Here is a 21,736-nt window from a genome sequence, read left to right on the forward strand (position 1 = left end):
CTTTGCGAAAGAAGCGGCGACACTTTCTGCGCAGCCCACCCATCATTTTGCACGACAATGTGCGGGCGCATACAGCGCAAGCTGGACTGCTCTGTTCAGTCGATGGGACTGAAATACTGTACCATCCACCATACTCCCCGGACCTAAGTCCTTGTGACTTTGATTTGATTCAGAAGATGAAGGATCCGCTTCGTAGCATTCGTTTCAGAACTTTTCCAGAGACTCGACAGGCAGTAGACCGCTCCATTCGCACCATCAACAGAACAGGCTCTGCTAGCAGTATACTACGCCTTCCACATCGCTGGTAACGGGTTCTACACAACGCTGGTGACTACTTTGAAGGACAGTAACAGTCGCAAACATGTAACTCTTTTGTATCGGTTGTGAATAAATAGTTGTCATTATGTAAGTTCCAACCCTCGTATATGAAATGTAAAATTTATGTTTTGGAAATATTTTAACCAGCATTAAATCGATATCATTTGTACCAAAAATCGAAAGAAGAAATGAAATACACTCAAATAGCATGAAAAATTTATTTCGCGTAATATGAAGAGATAATGACACATCAGTACTGTTGTCTTTAATATCACATGGTATCACATAAAGTCGATGAATATGTCTTCTTTGACACATGGACGGAAAACCACGATTCCTGGTGATGTGACTGATGAAACGGGTCGAAAACCCAGGCCCAGCTGAAAGGCAGGCCAGTTACGACGGTTGCTTAGCGGCCGTACGCCTTGGGTCCTTTGGAGTGACCGCCGCTGCCGCCGAAGCCTGCAACACGCAGAACATCCTTGTCAGGAAGAGAACTCCATACAGAAAAGACAGTGGATAATTTCACGAATGTTCTCAAGTGTACACAGGCTCGACAAAAAATGACTGCAGTTCACTCAACGTGGAATGGACCGAAATCGGCTATCTGTGTCGTAATATAGAAGTCAGAGTTAGAAATGGCAATCGTATATCGCTCAAAACTGTGAGCATGAACCGTATTTTTCAGACATTTCGTCTCACCTGAAATTTACGTGCTCACCGTATGAATTTTATTATATACCGTCCTAACCAATATACATAAAAATGTAAAATGTTCCTTTGCTTAAAATTTAAATCTGCAAAAGTTCTTCACCGATTACTTTCAAATTATGAGACAACATTAATTCAAATACGTAAGTGATTTATATACCTACTAGAGCGCCAGACATAATACACTATTGGCCATTAAAATTGCTACACCAAGAAGAAATGCAGATGATAAACGGGTATTCATTGGACAAATATATTACACTAGAAATAACATGTGATTACATTTTCACACAATTTGGGTGCATAGATCCTGAGAAATCAGTACCCAGAACAACCACCTCTGGCCGTAATGACGGCCTTGATACGCCTGGGCATTGAGTCAAACAGAGCTTGGATGGCATGTACAGGTACAACTGCCCATGCAGCTTCAACACGATACCACAGTTTATCAAGAGTAGTGACTGGCGTACTGTGACGAGCCAGTTGCTCGGCCACCATTGACCACATGTTTTCAGTTGGTGAGAGATCTGGAGAATGTGTTGGCCAGGGCAGCAGTCGAACATTTTCTGTATCCAGAAAGGCCCATACAAGACCTGCAACATGCAGTCGTGCATTATCCTGCTGAAATGTAGGGTTTCGCAGGGATCGAATGAAGGGGAGAGGCACGGGTAGTAGCACATCTGAAATGTAACGTCCACTGTTCAAAGTGCCGTCAATGTGAACAAGAGGTGACCGAGACGTGTAACCAATGGCACCCCATACCATCACGCCGGGCGATACCCCAGTACGGCGATGACAAAGACACGCTTCCAATGTGCGTTCACCGCGATGTCGCCAAACACGGATACAACTATCATGATCCTGTAAACAGAACCTGGATTCATCCGAAAAAATGGCGTTTTGCCATTCGTGCACCCAGACTCGTCGTTGAGTACACCATCGCAGCCGCTCCTGTCTGTGATGTAGCGTCAAGGGTAACCGTAGCCATGGTCTCCGAGCTGATAGTCCATGCTGCTGCAAACGTCGTCGAACTGTTCGTGCAGATCGTTGTTGTCTTGCTCAAGGATCGAGACGTGGCTGCACGATCCGTTACAGCCATGCGGAAAAGATGCCTGCCATCTCGACTGCTAGTGACACGAGGCCGTTGGGATCCAGGACGGCGTTCCGTATTACCCTCCTGAACCCACCGATTCCATATTCTGCTAACAGTTATTGGATCTCGACCGACGCGAGCAGAAATGTCACGATACGATAAACCGCAATCGCTACAGGCTGCAATCCGATCTTTATCAAAGTCGGAAACGTGATGGTACGCATTTATCCTCCTTACACGAGGCATCACAACAACGTTTCACCAGGCAACGCCGGTCAACTGCTGTTTGTGTATGAGAAATCGATCAGTAACTTTCCTTAAGTCAGCACGTTGTAGGTGTCGCCACCGGCGCCAAACTTGTGTGAATGCTCTGAAAAGCTAAACATTTGCGTATCAAAGCATCTTCTTTCTGTCGGTTAAATTTCGCGTCTGAAGCACGTCATCTTCGTGGTGTAGCAATTTTAATGGCCAGTAGTGTACATAAATATGTATGTAAATCTATATAAAATTGTAAATGTTCGTTTCTTCAATACTGGAAATCCCCGAACGTTCATCACCGATTGCTTTGAAATTTTGACAAGATGTTGCATTAAAGCAACGCAAGTTTTATATACCTATTTTTAATATATATAAATAAATATTTAATGTACACGTTATTACCAAAAATCTCGAAACGTTCTTGACCAATTTGCCTTAGATTTCACACAATACTCTAATGAACATTTGGACAGACAGAGGCTATATACTTTTAGTACTTATAATATATAAATACATACATAAAATATGCGATGCTGTAGCTTTCTTAGCAAAAAGGAAAGTGGTATACACGTCTTATTGGCTTATGATCAGAATACTACTACAGAATCTGAATTCTCCATAATAATGAACAAGGCCGAATGTCTTAAAGAGGGAGGGAGGAAGAGATGGACAGAGAGGTGGGAGGAACTGGACGTAGAAAGCTGGTGGGAGGAGATGGATAGAGGAAGGTGGTTGGTGATGGTGGAGAGAGAGAGGAAGGAAAAGATGAACATAGAAAGGTGGAGGAGGTGATGGACAGAGAGAGAGAGAGAGAGAGAGAGAAAGGGGGGGAGGAGGAAATGGAGAGAGAGCGGAAGGAGAAGATAGAATAGACAGAGAGTAGGGTGGGGGGGGGGGGGTGATTAGGACGTATACCCAATTCCCATACATATCAGAAACGTATGCTTTCTCTTTCCTTTTCCGTTTAACCAGACCGAGACACAGCAACTCTTGGACGGGTACAGCTAGTAAATGATAATTGTGTGGTGGATCAGAACTCATATTGGGGTCTTTCTCTTTAGACGGCAACGTTTTTCCAACAGAGGTATTTTCTGGTGGCTCAATTTGCAGAGCGATCACTGGGAAAGACTAACATTCGGCACACATTTAGCTTTCCAACCGTTTTCCTAAGGTAGTTTGAATGTACGAGGCATCGCAGTGATTATCACACTGGACTGGTATTCAAGAAGACGATGGTTCAAAACCATGCGTCCCCATGCAGAGCTATACGGTTTACTTGAATAGAATTTTTCACTGACGTTCCGCCGCCCCTTCCCCCTTTTCTTATAGCCATGAAGATACTTAAGCTGAACAACAATTAATTGTACTGATTAACTTCTAACCGTTGGGGATCACAGTCGTATAGAAGTTTTTAAAAGAAAAGAGACTCATATTAAACGATGATATGTGTACATATTGGATAGCGCAGGATTTTTGAAGTTTGACGTGTGCCGAAGCACAGTCTTCTGCTCTGTGCCATTTGATATGGCATTAAGGGTGAAATTACAGTAATAAAGAAAAATAATTTCTACAGTCAATGTCGATTACGATATCTCTTTAAAAAAATCTGCTATTCATTAAATACAGAGCGATTTTCTCCACCGTGAGCAAACTGCAGGGGTTGATCTGTGAGAGGATACGGAACAAAAAAGGTCTAATGAAACTATTTCCAGAAATGCATGTTGCTTAACAGAGACTGCGGTCTAATACGCGCTGTACTATGTAGCCACAGTTACAGTATGTGCTGAAAATGGTTTTCATGTGCCTCAATCCATGCGTGTAAGCGCAGTAGCACGTTCTGTGTCACACGTTTACATCGACCAGGCTGCATCCGAGCAGTGTCAAAGGCAACATGAATACGCTGATTCAGTGTCTCCCCATCTGGAACGTGCTCTCCATACACGATACTTCTGAGATGGCACCATGACCCATAACCATAAAGGGTTGAGATGCGGTGAATAAGCAGGCCGTGCAACTGGATCCCCTCGTCCGATTCATCGGCCATGCAAGACACGATTGAGATGTGTCCGGACGTTAATGGCGAAATGGGCTGGAGCAGCATCATGTAACAGCCACATAACACTTCGAAGCATCAATAGCAAGGAAGCGGGGTCACCTGCAAGAAACGCCTATAGTTCGGGCCTGTTATGCGATGTAGAAGGAAGACTGGTCCCAAAATACAGTCACCAATTATTCAGGTCCAACATTCCGGCTGCACCGATGCCGATAATTCGCTGGCACCATACTATGAGGTTTCTGCATACTATCCCACAAATGACCGTTATGAAAGTTGAAGATACCACTCCGCATAAAGGTGGCCTCATCTGTGGGTAGGATGGATGACACAAATCCCGGAATCGTTGTTGCCCGGTTAAGAAACCAATGACAAAACTGCTCCGGATGTGGGAAGTCTGTTGCTAGTAAGCCCTCCACACGCTGTAATTGATAAGGGTAGTAACAATTATCATGGAGAATGTTCCACACCCTGTACTCGAGGACCAACTGCCTGGTACTGACATAGCGATCGCCTTCCACAGTGTTAATCACATTTTCCTCCAAGTCTGGTGTGCGAACATTTCGGGTAAGTCCTTCATTATTTCCTACTTCCTGAAACGATCTTGTCTCACACAAACGGCGAAACACTGTTGCAGACATTGAATACTGTGGTGGTTGTCGGTGGGGATGAAACTCCTCATACAACCTTGCTGCACGCCACCCGTTGCCATTTGCCTTTCCGTAAGTAAACACCATGTCGGCAAGCTCTCAATTGGAATACGGAACGATTGTGTACAACGCTGTACCACATCCCCTACAAGGGGAGTCAGCAGTGAAGTGAATCGGACACAACAGGAGGACCATAGCAGGAGAGGCCGCTAGTGCATGACGTATGAGGAACAGCATAACCCTCTAGGAGGAAACCATGCGTACTGTAACTGTGGCTGCATGGTACAGCGCGTATTGGACCGCAATCTCTGTAATAAAGTATGATTGAATAAATGGTCTCTAATATGGAAACCATGCATTTCCGGACATAAGTTCATTAAACATTTCTTGTTCCGGATCCTCTCATCGATAAACCCATAGAGTTTGTACACAATGGAAAAACTGCTCGGTATACTTTGACTACAGCGGCATGTGAAAAGTTTACGAACTTAGCCATTTAGGAAATGCTTCCACCCTTGGTCCAAAAGCTAATGATCGTGCCTTTTTGGAAGTCAGATAAATCGCTCCATTCTCGCATTGCGACAACGATTGCACTGCGTTTCACGTCCCCTCCTGCTCGCCAAATACCCTTTACTGCTAGTGGATCCACTGGCGTCTGCGAGTAGTTATTGCATATTGGTTACATTAATGTGACCGTGCATTTGTCTTACTATATTAAGCCTTTAACATAAGAGTATACCTATTAAATGAGTAGATTGTGACAATTTTAAAATTCTGACAGTAATTATATGAAACATTGGAAATTAAATTTTAGTTGCCTTTGGAAGCGTTATATAGGCTACGTGCAACTGGGCACGCTGCCAACAACGTGGGCAAAATAATCAGGTACACCACCCACGATACAATCAGGAATTTATAAAATCAAATGTGGTAAATATGAAAGTTTATAAGAGTAGCAGACAGGTAAGTGTTTCTCCGAGAGATTCAGAGAGCTCACAAGCATAAATGGGATGTATGGATCATCATTTAGTGGATATCTGCGTAATTACAGTCATAATATTAGCTGAAATCAAAAATCTTTGATGGTACTGCATAGGAAGAAGAAAGGTAGATTAATGTAATCTCTGCGAGAAACAGAGATTTAAATGTCTTGAAAGGGCTACCAGAAAATACTCTCAATGAACAAACGGACATCAGAACTAAGAAAGTCTTAGATTGTTTCAGGCATGCACTCCAGTATACGGTACTAAAAGTACACACTTTTATCTACATAAATCCCTGCTGTGATGTGCGTGGTCCATTCAAGATATGCTGCATTTAAAATGAACACGATTTTATTTTAAAATTATAGAGGCTATGGACCCTTATTACAAGAAGTTAACAAAATGTCCTTTAAACATGAAATAGTGATATTAACAGATATTAAAAGCCATTCGTACGATATCAGGATTAAATGAGTCGTCGAATTTTTGTCTCGAGATGTATTGCATCTAATCGATTAAGACTGGAGAGACCATCTAAACACATTTCTACGGCGATTGCACTACACGAATCAGTTGTATCACTTATTACAACCGCGGGTGTATGAAAGCAGACAGCGTCGCCATCTGTGCGCCACTTACTGGAACTGCTGCTGCTAGAACTGGAGAAGCTGCCGCTGCCGCTGCCACCTGTTGACAGAAGTGGAGACGACGTTAGTTTCAGGGTCACAACAAAGCTGCAGGAAACTATTGACTATCACACTCGAACGGAGGCCGCAATTGTTAAGCTAGTTCTGATTCGGCGTGGAAGTCTTTGATTTTTTGTTGCGGATGGACAGTATCTATTCAAGGTTACCTTTTGGCTTCTTCTCTGACAGACCTGCTGCAGAGGTTAACAGTATAATATACGGCGACCCGCTAGTAAATAAGTATGCCGAAGCTTACACTTTCATTCATAGTTTCCGTTGTACATACCTGAACTTGCACTCACGTAAATGTTAATGAAACCTATAATTATTACGAAGCAATGAGATTCAAGAACAGTTGTATAGATTAATTAATTAACAAAGCAACCGTGAGTATACGAAAATAAGACACATGTAACGGATAATTTTGGAAGGATGACTGAAATGTGTCAATAGCGTCATGATTTTCGTATGTAGCTTTACTTGCAACGTATCCCTCTGTTGTTCCTGCATGTCAATCCCACCCCACTCAGTCTTCTAGTAGCCTCAACATCCTATTCTATTCTCGTGCATTTTGCTGCTAGTGATGGAATTGTGCTTTTGAAAGCTCGAAACTGTTTCTGCTTGTGTATATACGTCAGTGATAGATATGTCATTTCAGTAAGAGATACATTTCACTTCTTAGTATACGTATCTTGAAGTTTCGTATTTGACCAATGTTTCAAGATTTTCTGTTAACATGGTAAAGCGGGATCATAGTGTTTAGGAAGGAGAAGGACGCGTGAAATAACTAAGAGGCTAGAGATTAAGAGTGAAGCACGATCTACACGCTCTTTTAAAACATTCCGGAAAAAAGAAAATATGTATGTAGTGAACATTTATTTTTAAGGAAACAAGTAAATGCAGAACAGAATCGAAGAGTTTTTTTTGAGAATAGACGTTCTGCCAATTGGAAATATGTGAGCTTCATAAATGTTTGAATAATAATTGATTACGTCACGATCACTTAAAATATGTCATATTCGCATTGCTGGTTCGGCACCACGTTGCCATCTTCATTTGTGATTAATCCACTAAAAAGCGTTGTCAGGATATATACCAATTACAGTCAGGCACTTTGAACATCATGGAAGTCTGAATACGTCAATAAACGCACACCATATCGTCATGTGGTAAAAGAGGTTGTACTTTTTAGGTTTCATTTATAATGACACTGAACATAGTTTTATAAGTTAAAATGTTGGTCAGATGAAGGCAGTAGCCGAAAGAACGTCATACATAAAGAAGTATAATAAGCGATCTAGACGGTTTGATCCACAAGACTTTAGAGACTGATACACATTAACACAGCGCAGAAACAGTAACTCTATACATATGTTATAACCATAATTTTTCAAATCATCTATAGCTTAGTCAGAGGCCGATCTGGAGAGCTTGTATAGGACATGACATAAATTACTTTGTACTTTTACTTGATCCTGCCTTTCTTGGTTCATGAGTTCAAATATGTGGCTGTAGAATAGTTTTACGGTATGACCAAAACAGTAGTTGCTTAAGCTTTACCAGTAGCTGTGCTGATGTTCTGTGACAACTTGAATCTGACCAGTAGTCGAAACCTGCAGTCTGCGATTAGACAAAGAGCGCTTCCCTCGAACTCGGTTGGTGTGACGATAAAAAAAATTCTTAAGTAAATAAATGTGCAGTGAGGCAGTGGTTAATATTCGCATCTGCTTAAAGAGAAGCCTACATGATGTATGTTTGTCAACTCCATGTATAATTCTAATTACTTTCCTTTATGCAGTAAATACTTTTTGTCTATGTGAAGAATTATCCCAGAATATTTTCGCGTAAGACATCAGCGTATCAAAATATGTGAAGGAAAATGTGTTAGCTTACTGACTTCCTCATCCCTAGTTGACAGTAATTGTTCTGGCAACATTTGGCGAGCGTTAAAATTTTAGAGAAGGGCCACTACATGGTTTTTCCAGTTAAGTTTTCATCAACATGGACGCTTAAGAACTTAGTATCTTCATTCCTGTTTATTATTTCTTGTCTGTTCACTAGGTTAATAGGAGACGATAAATTTTTGACTGTACAAAACTGTAACATAAAATAAAAATTTAAAAGAAACGCAGTTCACTGCGACAAAATAGCATAAACTTCTCCGGGATTTTTGCTCAGTTATCTCGTATGTTGCATTTTTGTATGTCGAAAATCAGGTAATAGCTATTCTTTTAGTGTACATTACTTAAAATTTTTTCAAATAATAGTGATTGACTGTGAAAACTTACCGAATCCGGGAGTACCAAAGTTTCCTGAAACTGAAGAACAGAATACATTAGTGTTTTACTCATCTTTTATAAATACACATTACAGTTAGTACTTTAAATTTAATAATGAAGTGAACTATAAATTGCAGTGAAACATGAAACTGCAATTCAAAAATCATATCAAAACTACACATTACTCAAGAAGCAAAGGAGAGTTACTTTTTTGGATTGCTAGTAACAAAAGAAGAATTAGTAAATGGTTTAGGGAGCCAACGGCAAGACGAAATTACGACTTTTACGAAAAGTGAGTATGACATGTAGCTAGGCGAATGGATGCTAGATGGAGCAAGGAAGTTCTTTGCTAGATTCCAAGAGACGAAAACAGTGCAGAAGACGGTCCAATGCAAGGTGGATGGATGCCATCGTAAAACGTGAAAGATCAGAATAAATGCATATTTCTGAAGGCTGAGCTGACTGGAGACCTAGAGCAAATGCCTGGATGGTTCCTTTGAAAACCAAAGTGCTAAGGATAGAAATTAGGGACAGAAGTCTTATACCGTAGGGGTCGCTTAAAAAGGGTTAGTTCACATTCCACTCCTCAGGGGGTGAAATAGTGGATGAAAAGCTATTTGAAAATATGTCGCTGTTAAGGCAATTTTGCAGCTAGAACTACGAAAATTGGTGTTTGATTTCTCAGCCAGAAATAAAAGAAATACGTGTTTTAGCAACTTTGGAGATTTAACCACTAAGGAGGAAAAATAATGGGTGAAAGTTTATTTGGAAATAAATCATTATTGAAGAACTAATAAAGCATTTTGAAAGTTATATCAACGAAAAGGAGTGAAATAGGAGACAAATGTTTTATAAAATTATTTCGAAAACTGCTTTGGATACATGATAGCTGATTGTTTTTCTGGCTATCTATGTTTAAAAATATGAAAATACCTCTTGTCTTTCCATTATTGTCTTTCCATTATTAATATTATATTATAATAAAGTGTCGCTAAATTAAAAAGGTCGTGATGTTTCTACCGAGGTTTCTTAACACACAGCAATCATTACAGTCGTAATTGTCATTATTGTCATCATAATTATACATGCAGATCTTTATGCGCAATTTACTGGAGAACAGGAGACATTGTTCCCATCTTCAAGAAAGGCAATAAAAGACTTTGTAAAAACTACAGAGGAATAACCCTCATGAGTCATACAGCCAAGATTTTTGAAAGAATTTTACTAAATCGAATAAGTGAAAAGATAGAAAAGGAGCTGAGTGAAGAACAGCATTGGTTTAGGAAAGGAAGTAGCACGATCGACCTGATATTTTCTATCCGTCAGCTGATGGAAAAAAGTTGGGAGTATAACAAAAGGGTGATAATGGTTTTTATAGACATAGAAAAGGCATATGACTCAGTTGACAGGGAAAGACTCTGGGAAGAACTGAAGAAGATAGATATAGAAGATGGATACATTAATGTTATAAAGCCAATGTACAGAGGCCACAATTGTAGAATTAGAACACCACTGGGGAACTCTGAATACTTCGAAATAAGACAAGGACTTAAGTAAGGAAGTATTCTATCTGCTGCGCTTTTTAATGTTGTGATGGAGGGAATGAATAGGGCAGTTAAAGATATAGTAAAAGAAAAAGACAAAAAGATCATTTTTGCAGATGATATGGTAATATGGGGTGATAAAGAGGTAGATGTACAGTTACAGCTTGATGTGTGGAAGGAAAGAATGAAGAGGTATGGATTAAAAATAAATAAAGATAAGAGTGAAGTAATGGTACTTGGAAGAGAGAAAGGAATCAACGGAAATATTACCTTGAATGGAGAACCCCTCAAAGTGGTAGAAAGTTTCACTTATTTAGGGAGTGAAATATCTAGGGATGGAAGAATAACTAACGAAATTAATAGGAGGTTACAGAAGGGAGGCAATTTCTACCAAACAATAAACCATCTGATTTGGAATAATGAAGTTTCAGAAAGAGCAAAATTCCTTATGTATAAGAATTATTACATCCCTATTGTCACCTATGGTGGAGAAACATGGACAATGACAGAAAGCAGGGGAAATGAAATTTCTCAGAGCAGTTAAGGGAAAAACAAGAATGGACAGAGTAAGGAACGTAGAGATTAGAAAGGATCTCAAACAAGAAAGTATGAGAGAAGAAATTGAAAGAAAGAGATTAAGATGGCATGGGCATGTTAAGAGGATGCATGGGCAGAGACTCCCCAAAATTATGGAAAAACTAAAGATGGATGGGAAAAGACCTAGAGGGCGCCCAAGAACACGGTGGAAAATGGGAGTGAGAATATCTGTTGAAAGGAGAGGTGTGACCTGGCAGCAAGTGGAGGAAGAGAAGTGGTGGGAGGACCGAGCCAAATGGAGAGGACTCGTCAGCACCCAGACCCGGCAGTAGCTGGAGCGGGATTCGGATGTAGATAGATAGATTTACTGTGAATGACCCGGCATTCCGATGCAGCCAACTGAGTGTATGCCGTTGTTACTTGTGTATAGGTAATACGGCTAGTTTTCTGTATTTTTAGTTCGAAATGGTTCAAATGGCTCTGAGAACTATGGGACTTAACATCTAAGGTCATCAGTCCCTTAGAACTTGGAACTACTTAAACCTTACTAACATAAGGACATCACACAACACCCAGTCATCACGAGGCAGAGAAAATCCCTGACCCCGCCGGGAATCGAACCCGGGAACCCGGGTGCGGGAAGCGAGAACGCTACCGCACGACCACGAGCTGCGGACTGTATTTTTAGAAAACGCAAAGCATCATCTTTGAAAAAGACAGAATTAATGATAGTTATTTCAATAAGTTCTCGACTGATTAATCGGTAAGAGCTATAGCAACTACGAGGGGACTTCAAAATGTAAATCTCTCAGTATTTTGGCAGGTCAAATATCTTTTATTGAATACTGCACTATACTTCAAAGTGACAAAGGAGCATCACACTATTATTCAGCCGAGTCACCAAGTCCATGTAGCAACAATCGGAAGTTCTACCAATCGATGAGTGCCTCTGATACAGAAAGCTTCACCTTGGTCACGCAGTTATTGGAGAATCACTGTGTGAACTTCCTCATCAGGCAAAATGTATTTCTCCTCAGATTTTTTTCAGATGGAAATCGCATGGTGCAGTATCTGGACTGTGCGGCGGATCAGCATCATACACGCCTGTGCGACCTTGGTCTTCTACTCGTAATACTGCGTATGCCATACTTCGAACTGAGCTACAGAGTCCTTACAATTAGAACGATTATTGAAAATGTTACAGACCACAACGTATTAAGGAATATGACTTGGAAGTTAATCTAATTGATTTTTCCCAATATCATAATGCTCAAAATCATACGTGAGTACGGAATCAACAGCTTCGTTATGGAGAGTAAAAAGTATATATATCTTTAAGAGATTTGGTATCTGGGTAAGAGAGAAGTAATTCTGTTTTCCGATGGAAGCGGACGAAAAACAAATGATGGTGTTCTCAGTTTTCTAGCTGAACAGCTTCTTTCAAATATCACCACGGTTTGACAAGTGCCAGTAGCCTGTATTTCGTAGAAGATCGTGAATGTGATACTAGATGAACGCGAAAAATTGCCAAGACACTGAATGTATCCGTGTAACACCTAAGCATCGAGAATGGTGAACATAAATCTCATTCCTGCAGCTCATGAATGCCTGCCGTAACGTTTTCTATAAACAGGTAAAATAATTTGCCTTTACGCATATAACATTTTTAAAGTCCAAATGCAACTGATATAAATACCGAGAAACTATAGCTTATTCTGTAAATGCAGGAACTTATAAAAGCAAGACGAAGGTAACACCCTGAAGGAATTCGTGGATTAAAAAATACGACTTACTGTGACACTCCTATTATGGAATGTGACTTTTGAATGGTACATACATCAGCGAAGAGAGCTTTCATGAGGATGACATAATTAATGCAGAGTAACTATACCATCCTTTTTATCCAAGGAAAGAGGTATTCAATAAACAGCCTCATTGCTGTGACAAGTCCTTCACGGAAAAAGCCTCTGACCTTTATTACAGGTGGTGAAACTAATTGGTAACACTGAACTAGCTGTATGGACCGAGCTACTGAGCATTATGTCCAACGTGGAATCTCTCCCGTTACTACTGGTTCCCACTAGAAAAAGCATACAAATTTCAGCTTCGCTATGGGAAGATGAATAAAATTACGATTCTAGTGCAGTACAATGAAAATCATTATGTGCATCTGTTCACAAATTAGTATTTGTGATTGCTGTAAGAAGATGACATGACTGAGTCCTCTAGCGAAAATAATTTACAAGTCTGTTCTCTGTCTCAGGTGTCATTCATACAGCGGAACCATGATCGGAAATTAGCAGACACTGTGACGAGAAAAAGCGTCTATAGGTTTTCTGGAAGGAGAGCGTTTAGCATGACATTGAGGGCCCGTTGTGACTAGCATACATGTCTCCATACAGCGATTTTATTCAGGTTCATCTCTGAGAACAACATCTTAGCACATTTTTTCGCCACCAGCGTATTACATTTTTCCTGTTGTAAGGTAAAGTCTGTATACAGGGTGTCTCAGATGTGATGATCAGCCGGCCGCGGTGGTCTAGCGGTTCAGGCGCACAGTCCGGAACCGCGCGACTGCTACGGTCGCAGGTTCGAATCCTGCCTCGGGCATGGATGTGTGTGATGCCCTTAGGTTAGTTAGGTTTAAGTAGTTCTAAGTTCTAGGGGACTGATGACCACAGAAGTTAAGTCCCATAGTGTTCAGAGCCATTTGAACCATTTTTGTGATGATCAATATTCAGGGATATGATAGGAACGACCATTCGAAACAAGAAAGTCAAGCAAATATGGGCTCTAAAACGCATACCTTAAGAGCTAGGAGGAATTCTTGATCTTCGATACTATGAAACAAATCTCTTTCGCTGCAAGCTCTTTGCTTTCCATATTTTCGGAAGTGGTAGTATGGACCAAAACAATAAAAAGTCCTGTAAACATGTGCTCTAAAACGCGTACCTCAAGAGTAACGGGCACTTGTTCATCTTCGCTACTTCGAAACACAACTCTTCTAATGAACAAGCACTCATAACTTTTAAGTTATGCATTTTAAAGCACATGTTTACTGGACTGCCGGCCGAAGTGGCCGAGCGGTTATAGGTGCTACAGTCTGGAACCGCGCGACCGCTGCGGTCGCAGGTTCGAATCCTGCCTCGGGCATGGATGTGTGTGATGTCCTTAGGTTAGTTAGGTTTAAGTAGTTGTAAGTCCTAGGGGACTGATGACCAGAGAAGTAAAGTCCCATAGCGCTCAGAGCCATTTTTTTACTGGACTTTTTTCTTTTTTTGGTCCATACTACCGCTTCTCAAAATATGGAAAGGAAAGAACTTGCAGTAGAAGAGATTTGTTTCACAGTGTCGAAGATCAAGAATTCCTCACAGCTCATGCGTTTCAGAGCCCATATTCACTTTACTCTTTTGTTTCGAATGATCATTCCTGTCATATCCATGAATATTGACCACCCCTTCTGAAACACCCTGTAGTTGAAAAAAGAGCACCAACTGGAACAGATTAAACATTCACTTAAATGAGTAATTTGATTCTTGAACAGGTGAAGATGCGGATTTCCAGTTCAGGTAGAAACAAAGCGCAAGAACTGTTCTGAAGTTCATGCAAAAAAGAGTTACTCAATGTACTGTCACCTTTTAAACCAAAGTGAGCGTCCTGCTGAGCACCCTTTCACTAAATTCCAAAACTAGTCACAGTGTTTCGTATATATGCAGAACTATATGCCTTCTACTCATTTCGTATGCTTTTAAGCGATTTAGGATACAAAAATGCTTAAGAGTAAATCATTTTTTTCGAGCATGTTAATTTCAATAACATGTCTCATTATTAAAATTGTAGTTAGCATTCCTCATATTTCAAAATTAAGTTTGAATATATATATATATATATATATATATATATATATATATATATATATATATATATATAGCTGGGAAATTAACGTTGAGTGATGTGTGGAATTGGTGGCAGCAGAAATCCACACAGGCAACACCTGAATGAGTATAGATGGAAATGTAGATGAAGCAGATTAGTTGCGCTAAAAGAACAGCAGTTGTTTTCTTTCTGGGATGCATTTGACTGTAGAAAAGTAACCAAATAACTTGTTTCTTAAAGCTTTGAGGAGAATGATACATATACTCCAGTAATACTCTAAAAAGCCTTGATGAAGGATTCATTACTCCAGCGGAATCTTCAAAGGGGGACATTAATTACAACACCTTTGATAGCATGTTGTGAGAGAGACATAAGAGATGTTTGTTGATATTTTTAGATTCTGAGAGACACGAGAGAAATACAGTATACGATGATGATGAGGTACAAGATATACAGGGTGGTCCATTGATAGTGACAGGGCCAAATATCTCACGAAATAAGCATCGAATGAAACAACTACAAAGAACGAAATATGTTGAAGGGGGAAACCAGATGGCGCTATGGTTGGCCCGCTAGATGGAGCTGCCATAAGTCATACGGATATCAACTGCGTTTTTTAAAAATAGGAACCCCCATTTTTATTGCATATTCGTGTAGAACGTAAAGAAATATGAATGTCTTAGTTGGACCACTTTTTTCGCTTTGTGATAGATGGCGCTGTAATAGTCACAAACGTATAAGTACGTGGTATCACGTAACATTCCGTCAGTGCGGACGGTATTTGTTTCGTGAAAAGTTACCCATGTTAAAATGGACCGTTTACCAATTGCAGAAAAGGTTGATATCGTGTTGATGTATGGCTATTGTGATCAAAATGCCCAACGGGCATGTACTATGTATGCTGCTCGGTATCCTGGACGACATCATCCAAGTGTCCGGACCGTTCGCCGGATTGTTACGTTATTTAAGGAAGCAGGAAGTGTTCAGCCACATGTGAAACGTCAACCACGACCTGCAACAAATGATGATGCTCAAGTAGGTGTTTTAGCTGCTGTCGCGGTTAATCCGCACATCAGTAGCAGAAAATTTGCGCGAGAATCGGGAATCTCAAAAATGTCGGTGTTGAGAATGCTACGTCAACATCGATTGCACCCGTACCATATTCCTATGCACCAGAAATTGCATGGCGACGACTTTGAACGTCGTGTACAGTTCTGCCACTGGGCACAAGAGAAATTACGGGACGATGACAGATTTTTTGCACGCGTTCTATTTAGCGATGAAGCGTCATTCACCAACAGCGGTAACGTAAACCGGCATAATATGCATTATTGGGCAACGGAAAATCCACGATGGCTGCGACAAGTGGAACATCAGCGACCTTGGCGTGTTAATGTCTGGTGGGTCATTATGGGAGGAAAAATAATTGGCCCCCATTTTATCGATGGCAATCTAAATGATGCAATGTATGCTGATTTCCTACGTAATGTTCCATCCATGTAACTACAAGATGTTTCACTGCATGACAGAAGGGCGATGTTCTTCCAACATGATGGATGTCCGGCACATAGCTCGCATGCGGTTGAAGCGGTACTGAACAGCATATTTCATGACAGGTGGATTGGTCGTCGAAGCACCATACCATGGCCCGCGCGTTCATCGGATCTGATGTCCCCGGATTTCTTTCTGTGGGGAAAGTTGAAGGATATTTGAAATCGTGATCCACTGACAATGCCTGACAACATGCGTCAGCGCATTGTCAATGCATGTGCGAACATTACGGAAGGCGAACTACTCGCTGTTGAGAAGAATGTCGTTACACATATTGCCAAATGCATTGAAGTTGACGGACATCATTTTGAGCATTTATTGCTTTAATGTGGTATTTACAGGTAATCACGCTGTAACAGTACGCCTTCTCAAAAATGGTAAGTTCACAAAGGTACATGTATCACATTGGAACAACCGAAATAAAATGTTCAAACGTACCTACGTTTTGTATTTTAATTTACAAAACCTACCTCTTACCAACTGTTTGGCTAAAATTGTAAGCCATATGTTTGTGTCTATTACAGCGCCATCTATCACTTAGAGAAAAAAGTGGTCCAACTAAAACATTCATATATCTTTATGTACTACACGATATGTAATAAAAAATGGGGGTTCATATTAAAAAAAAAACGCAGTTGATTTCCGTTTGACCTATGGAAGCCCCATCTAGCGGGCCAACCATAGCGCCATATGGTTTCCCCCATCAAGCTAGACAAGTTTCGTTCTTTGTAGTTTTTTCGTTTGACACTTATTCTGTGAGATATTTGGCCCAGTCATGATCCACCCTGTATATATCCTTAAATAATTACATAAAGTGAATCGTATCTCTCATCTACTCTCATTACAGAATATAAATAATATGTGAAAAATTAATTACAGTGTAAGATAATACTTTAGTCCTTACTGGTGTTACTGGAAGAGTCAGAACCAGAGCCTCCAGTGCCGAAACTGCCACTGCTGCTGCTTGAGCTACTCTTGCTGCTGGAGCCTGAACCACCTCCAAAGAAACCTCCAAAGCCTCCAGGTGGTCCACCAAAGCCGCCAGGTCCGCCACCAGAAAGTTTGCCTCCAAATCCACCTCCACTGACTCCTTCACTACCGAATCCTCCAAAGCCTCCAGCTCCACCCGCACCTCCAGCACCACCTCCAAAACCTCCAGCACCACCTCCAAAACCTCCTGCTCCACCAGAACCTCCTCCTAAACCACCAGTACCTCCAAATCCTCCTGGTCCTTTGCTGCCGAATCCCCCAGGGCCTCCAATACCACCACCTCCAATGCCTCCAGTACCTGCAAGGCCTCCTGCTCCTCCACTAAAACCTGGGCCTCCAGGACCAAAGCCTCCAGCTCCAGCACCACCAAAACCTCCAGGACCTGCAGCTCCTCCAAGTCCACCAGCTCCACCACCTGCTCCACCTCCTATGCTGCCACTGCTGGCATCACTTTTGCTACTGGATCCACTACCAGCACCTCCTCCAAAACCTCCAATGGCAGGACCTCCAGTTCCTATACCTCCAAATCCACCAGCACCACCTTTTCCACCACCAAACCCTCCAGCTCCACCACCCAAACTTCCTGAACCTCCAAACCCTCCTACTCCTCCACCTACACCTCCTGCTCCACCTCCAGAACTTCCTGCTCCTCCAAACCCACCTGCACCCCCTTTTCCACCTCCAGCTCCACTTCCCAAACCCCCTGAGCCTCCAAACCCTCCAGCTCCACCACCCAAACCCCCTGAACCTCCAAATCCTCCTGCTCCTCCACCTACACCTCCTGCTCCACCTCCATAGCTTCCTGCTCCTCCAAATCCACCAGCACCCCCTTTTCCAGCTCCAAAGCCTCCAGAACTACCGCCCAAACCTCCGGCACCACCAAAAGAGCCTGCACCACCACTTGCACCACCTGACCCACCTCCAAAACCTCCTGCACCTCCAAATCCTCCACTGCCACCTTTACCACCTCCAAAACCTCCAGTTCCACTGCCAAGACCTCCAGCTCCTCCAAATCCTCCTGCACTACTGCCTGAGCTACTTGAACTTCCTCCAAATCCTCCTTTTCCACCAGAGCCAAATCCTCCAGCTCCACCTCCTATTCCCCCAACTCCTCCATGACCTCCCACACCGCTGCCTGCACCACCAAGCCCTCCTGCTCCTCCAAATCCACCAGCACCCCCTTTACCACCTCCAAAACCTCCAGTTCCTCCACTGAACCCTCCTGTACCTCCAGAGCCCCCAAAACCACCTGCTCCACTCCCTGAACCAACTCCCCCAAATCCACCAGCCCCTCCTTTACCACCTCCAAACCCTGTCCCTCCACCAAGCCCTCCTGCACCCCCAAATCCTCCTGACGCCCCACCAAGCCCTCCTGTACCTCCAAAGCCTCCTGATCCTCCACCAAGCCCTCCAGCACCCCCAAATCCGCCTGCTTCACTCCCTGCACTCGCTCCTGCCCCTCCAAAACCACCTGATCCTCCTTTTCCACCTCCAAAACCGCCAGACACTCCTCCAAGGCCTCCAGTCCCTCCAACACCACCAAAGCCACTGGATCCACCACCTCCATAGCTACCTGCACCTCCCTTACCACCCCCAAAGCCACCACTTCCACCACCAAGTCCTCCAGTGCCACCAGAACCTCCAAACCCACCTGCTCCAGATCCTGATCCAGCACTACCACCTCCAAATCCTCCAACACCTCCTTTACCACCACCAAAACCTCCTGCACCTCCACCACTTCCAAAACCTCCTGCTCCTCCACTGCCTCCAAAACCTCCAGATCCTGCACCCCCAAAACCACCAGCTCCACCAAAACCACCAGAACCACCTCCAAGTCCTCCTTTACCTCCTCCAAATCCTCCAGTTCCACCAAAACCACCAGATCCTCCTAGGCCCCCAACACCACCACCAATTCCTCCAGAACCTCCAAGACCTCCAGCTCCACCACCAATTCCTCCACTGGCAGCATCACTCTTACTGCTAGAGCTGCTACTACTTCCAGCTCCTCCTCCTATGCCACCTCCAATCCCTCCAGAACCACCTCCTAGTCCACCAGCTCCACCAAAACCGCCTGGTCCCTTACCACCAAAACCTCCTGCTCCTCCACCAATACCTCCACTACCTCCTCCAAACCCACCAGAACCGCCCCCTAATCCACCAGCTCCACCAAAGCCACCTGGTCCCTTACCACCAAAACCTCCTGCTCCTCCACCAATACCTCCACTACCTCCTCCAAACCCTCCAGAACCACCTCCTAATCCACCAGCTCCACCGAAGCCACCTGGTCCCTTACCACCAAAACCTCCTGCTCCTCCTCCTCCTCCTCCTCCTCCTCCTCCTAGGCCTGCTGAACCGCTACCAAAACCTCCTGATCCACCCAGACCACCTGTGCCTTTTCCACCAGCTCCAAATCCTCCAGAACCCCCCAGGCCACTTGCACCACCACCACCAAAGCCACCTGAACCTCCCAAACCTCCTCCAAATCCACCCAAGCCTCCTGCACCTCCATGTCCTCCAGAACCACCTCCAAATCCTCCCAAACCTCCAGAACCACCTCCAAAACCTCCAGCTCCTGCACCAGCCTGTGAGGAACTACTGCTTTGGGACCCTGTACCTCCGCCACTACCACCAAAGCCTCCAGGACCCTTGCCGTCAAAGATAAATCCTCCGTCAGGGCCGCCACCAAAGCCTCCTAGCCCTCCTGATATTGAACCACTACTTGAGGATGACTGTGCACTTGAGCTACCTGTAAAAGTCAAACAAAGCTCCATTATTCTTCAAATAAACTCCAGCAGGAAAAGTGTTGAGGCAATGGATAGTGCTGAAAAATATTGAGGTGTGTTTAACGATACTGGAACATTTTTTTATATGTTTGACTTCCTTTTTAACTTTTCTAGAGCTTTATGGGTTACTAAATGTGAATACTTTCTCTGTGAAAGGATACTGTGAACAAATGTTTAAGTTTTCTTTTGGAGCGCTGTATTACTTCGGAGTTATTACGATAAACAAGCTTTGAATATTTTTTTGTGTATTTTATTGTAGTACGCATCTTAAACATATTTCCTTGAATAGAAAAACTGTATGTATGCTCTTATTAAGCTTTTGACATAGGGACTATTGCGATAGAACGTTTGTTAAAATCTGAAGCAAAACTTATCACACACGTATTTGGGAAATGCATATACGACACAAGAGCTGAATCTGTTGGTACATATCAGATTCGTTTGCACTATTAGCATCAGTAACATACAAATGGGAAGAATGTACGCTGTGCTGGTAGTCTTGATTCTACAATTAGCATTTTATGCTGTTATTTTTTCGAATAGTTGTGCTTCATAGTATTGCAGTCCTCATTCGAAAAAAAATACAGGGTGTTAACAAAAAGTGTCATATTCCTACAAGAGATAATATTAGTTAAAACTAGACAAAAAGTTCCTATAATGTCAATCTATCCTCTCATTTCCATATGTCTAAGTAGACACTATGGGAAATGCTGCATGTGGTTATCACACATCCTGACACATCCTCCAGACCTCCTTCACAGTGAATTATGCGCTTTTTCAGATACGTCTTGTTCATTGGAAATCTTCACATGTACCGCACATTGTCGTTGGGTTGGGCACACCAATGCTGTTAAATGTCCCCATTGCGAGAAATTCACAGATTTAGGTCCAGTGAATGGGAATCTCATGCAGGTGGACCTCCTCAATCAACCCATAGCCCAAGAAACGTTGTAACGAAGTAGTGGCGCACGATCCATAGAAAAGAGTGCGCCATAGTACATGAACCAACGTCGTCGCCTTTCTGAAAGGGTGAAGTTCACCAACAGCGCTGGTAACTCTTCGCGCAAAAATCGGTGACACACAACACCTGTTACACTGAGGTGTCAGAAGTAATGGGATTGTGTCGGACGTCCTTTTGGCCAGCATAGTGCAGTAACTCCACGTGGTATGGACTCAAGAAGTTGTTGGAAGTCCTCTTCAGAAATACTGACCCATGCTGCCTCTATACCCGTCCATACCTGCGAAAGCGTTGCCAGTGCAGGATGTTGTGCACGAACTGACCTCTCGCTTATGTCTCCTAAATGTTAGATGGGATTCATGTTGGGCGATTTGGGTTGCCAAGTCATTCGCTCGAATTTTCCAGAATGTTCTTCAAACCAATCGTGAACAATTGTGGCCTTGTGACATGTCATTGTTGTTTGGTA

General features: G+C 42.6%; 1 protein-coding gene across 1 annotated transcript in view; it reads right to left on the bottom strand.

The window, feature by feature from the left end:
- Window positions 1–522: 522 nt before the first annotated feature.
- The window catches only part of LOC126174747 (uncharacterized PE-PGRS family protein PE_PGRS54-like), a 56,343-nt gene continuing 35,129 nt past the window's right edge, over window positions 523–21,736 (bottom strand). Inside the window, exons 3-6 of the mRNA XM_049921070.1 lie at window positions 17,444–20,275; window positions 9,041–9,070; window positions 6,706–6,753; window positions 523–780 (exon numbers count right to left, since the gene is read on the bottom strand). Of these exons, the coding sequence (XP_049777027.1) occupies window positions 728–780; window positions 6,706–6,753; window positions 9,041–9,070; window positions 17,444–20,275 (2,963 nt within the window). The 3' untranslated portion in view covers window positions 523–727. The remainder of the gene's footprint in view (window positions 781–6,705; window positions 6,754–9,040; window positions 9,071–17,443; window positions 20,276–21,736) is intronic.

The sequence above is a fragment of the Schistocerca cancellata genome, chromosome 1 (assembly GCF_023864275.1).
Source record: "Schistocerca cancellata isolate TAMUIC-IGC-003103 chromosome 1, iqSchCanc2.1, whole genome shotgun sequence".
NCBI lineage: Eukaryota > Metazoa > Arthropoda > Insecta > Orthoptera > Acrididae > Schistocerca > Schistocerca cancellata.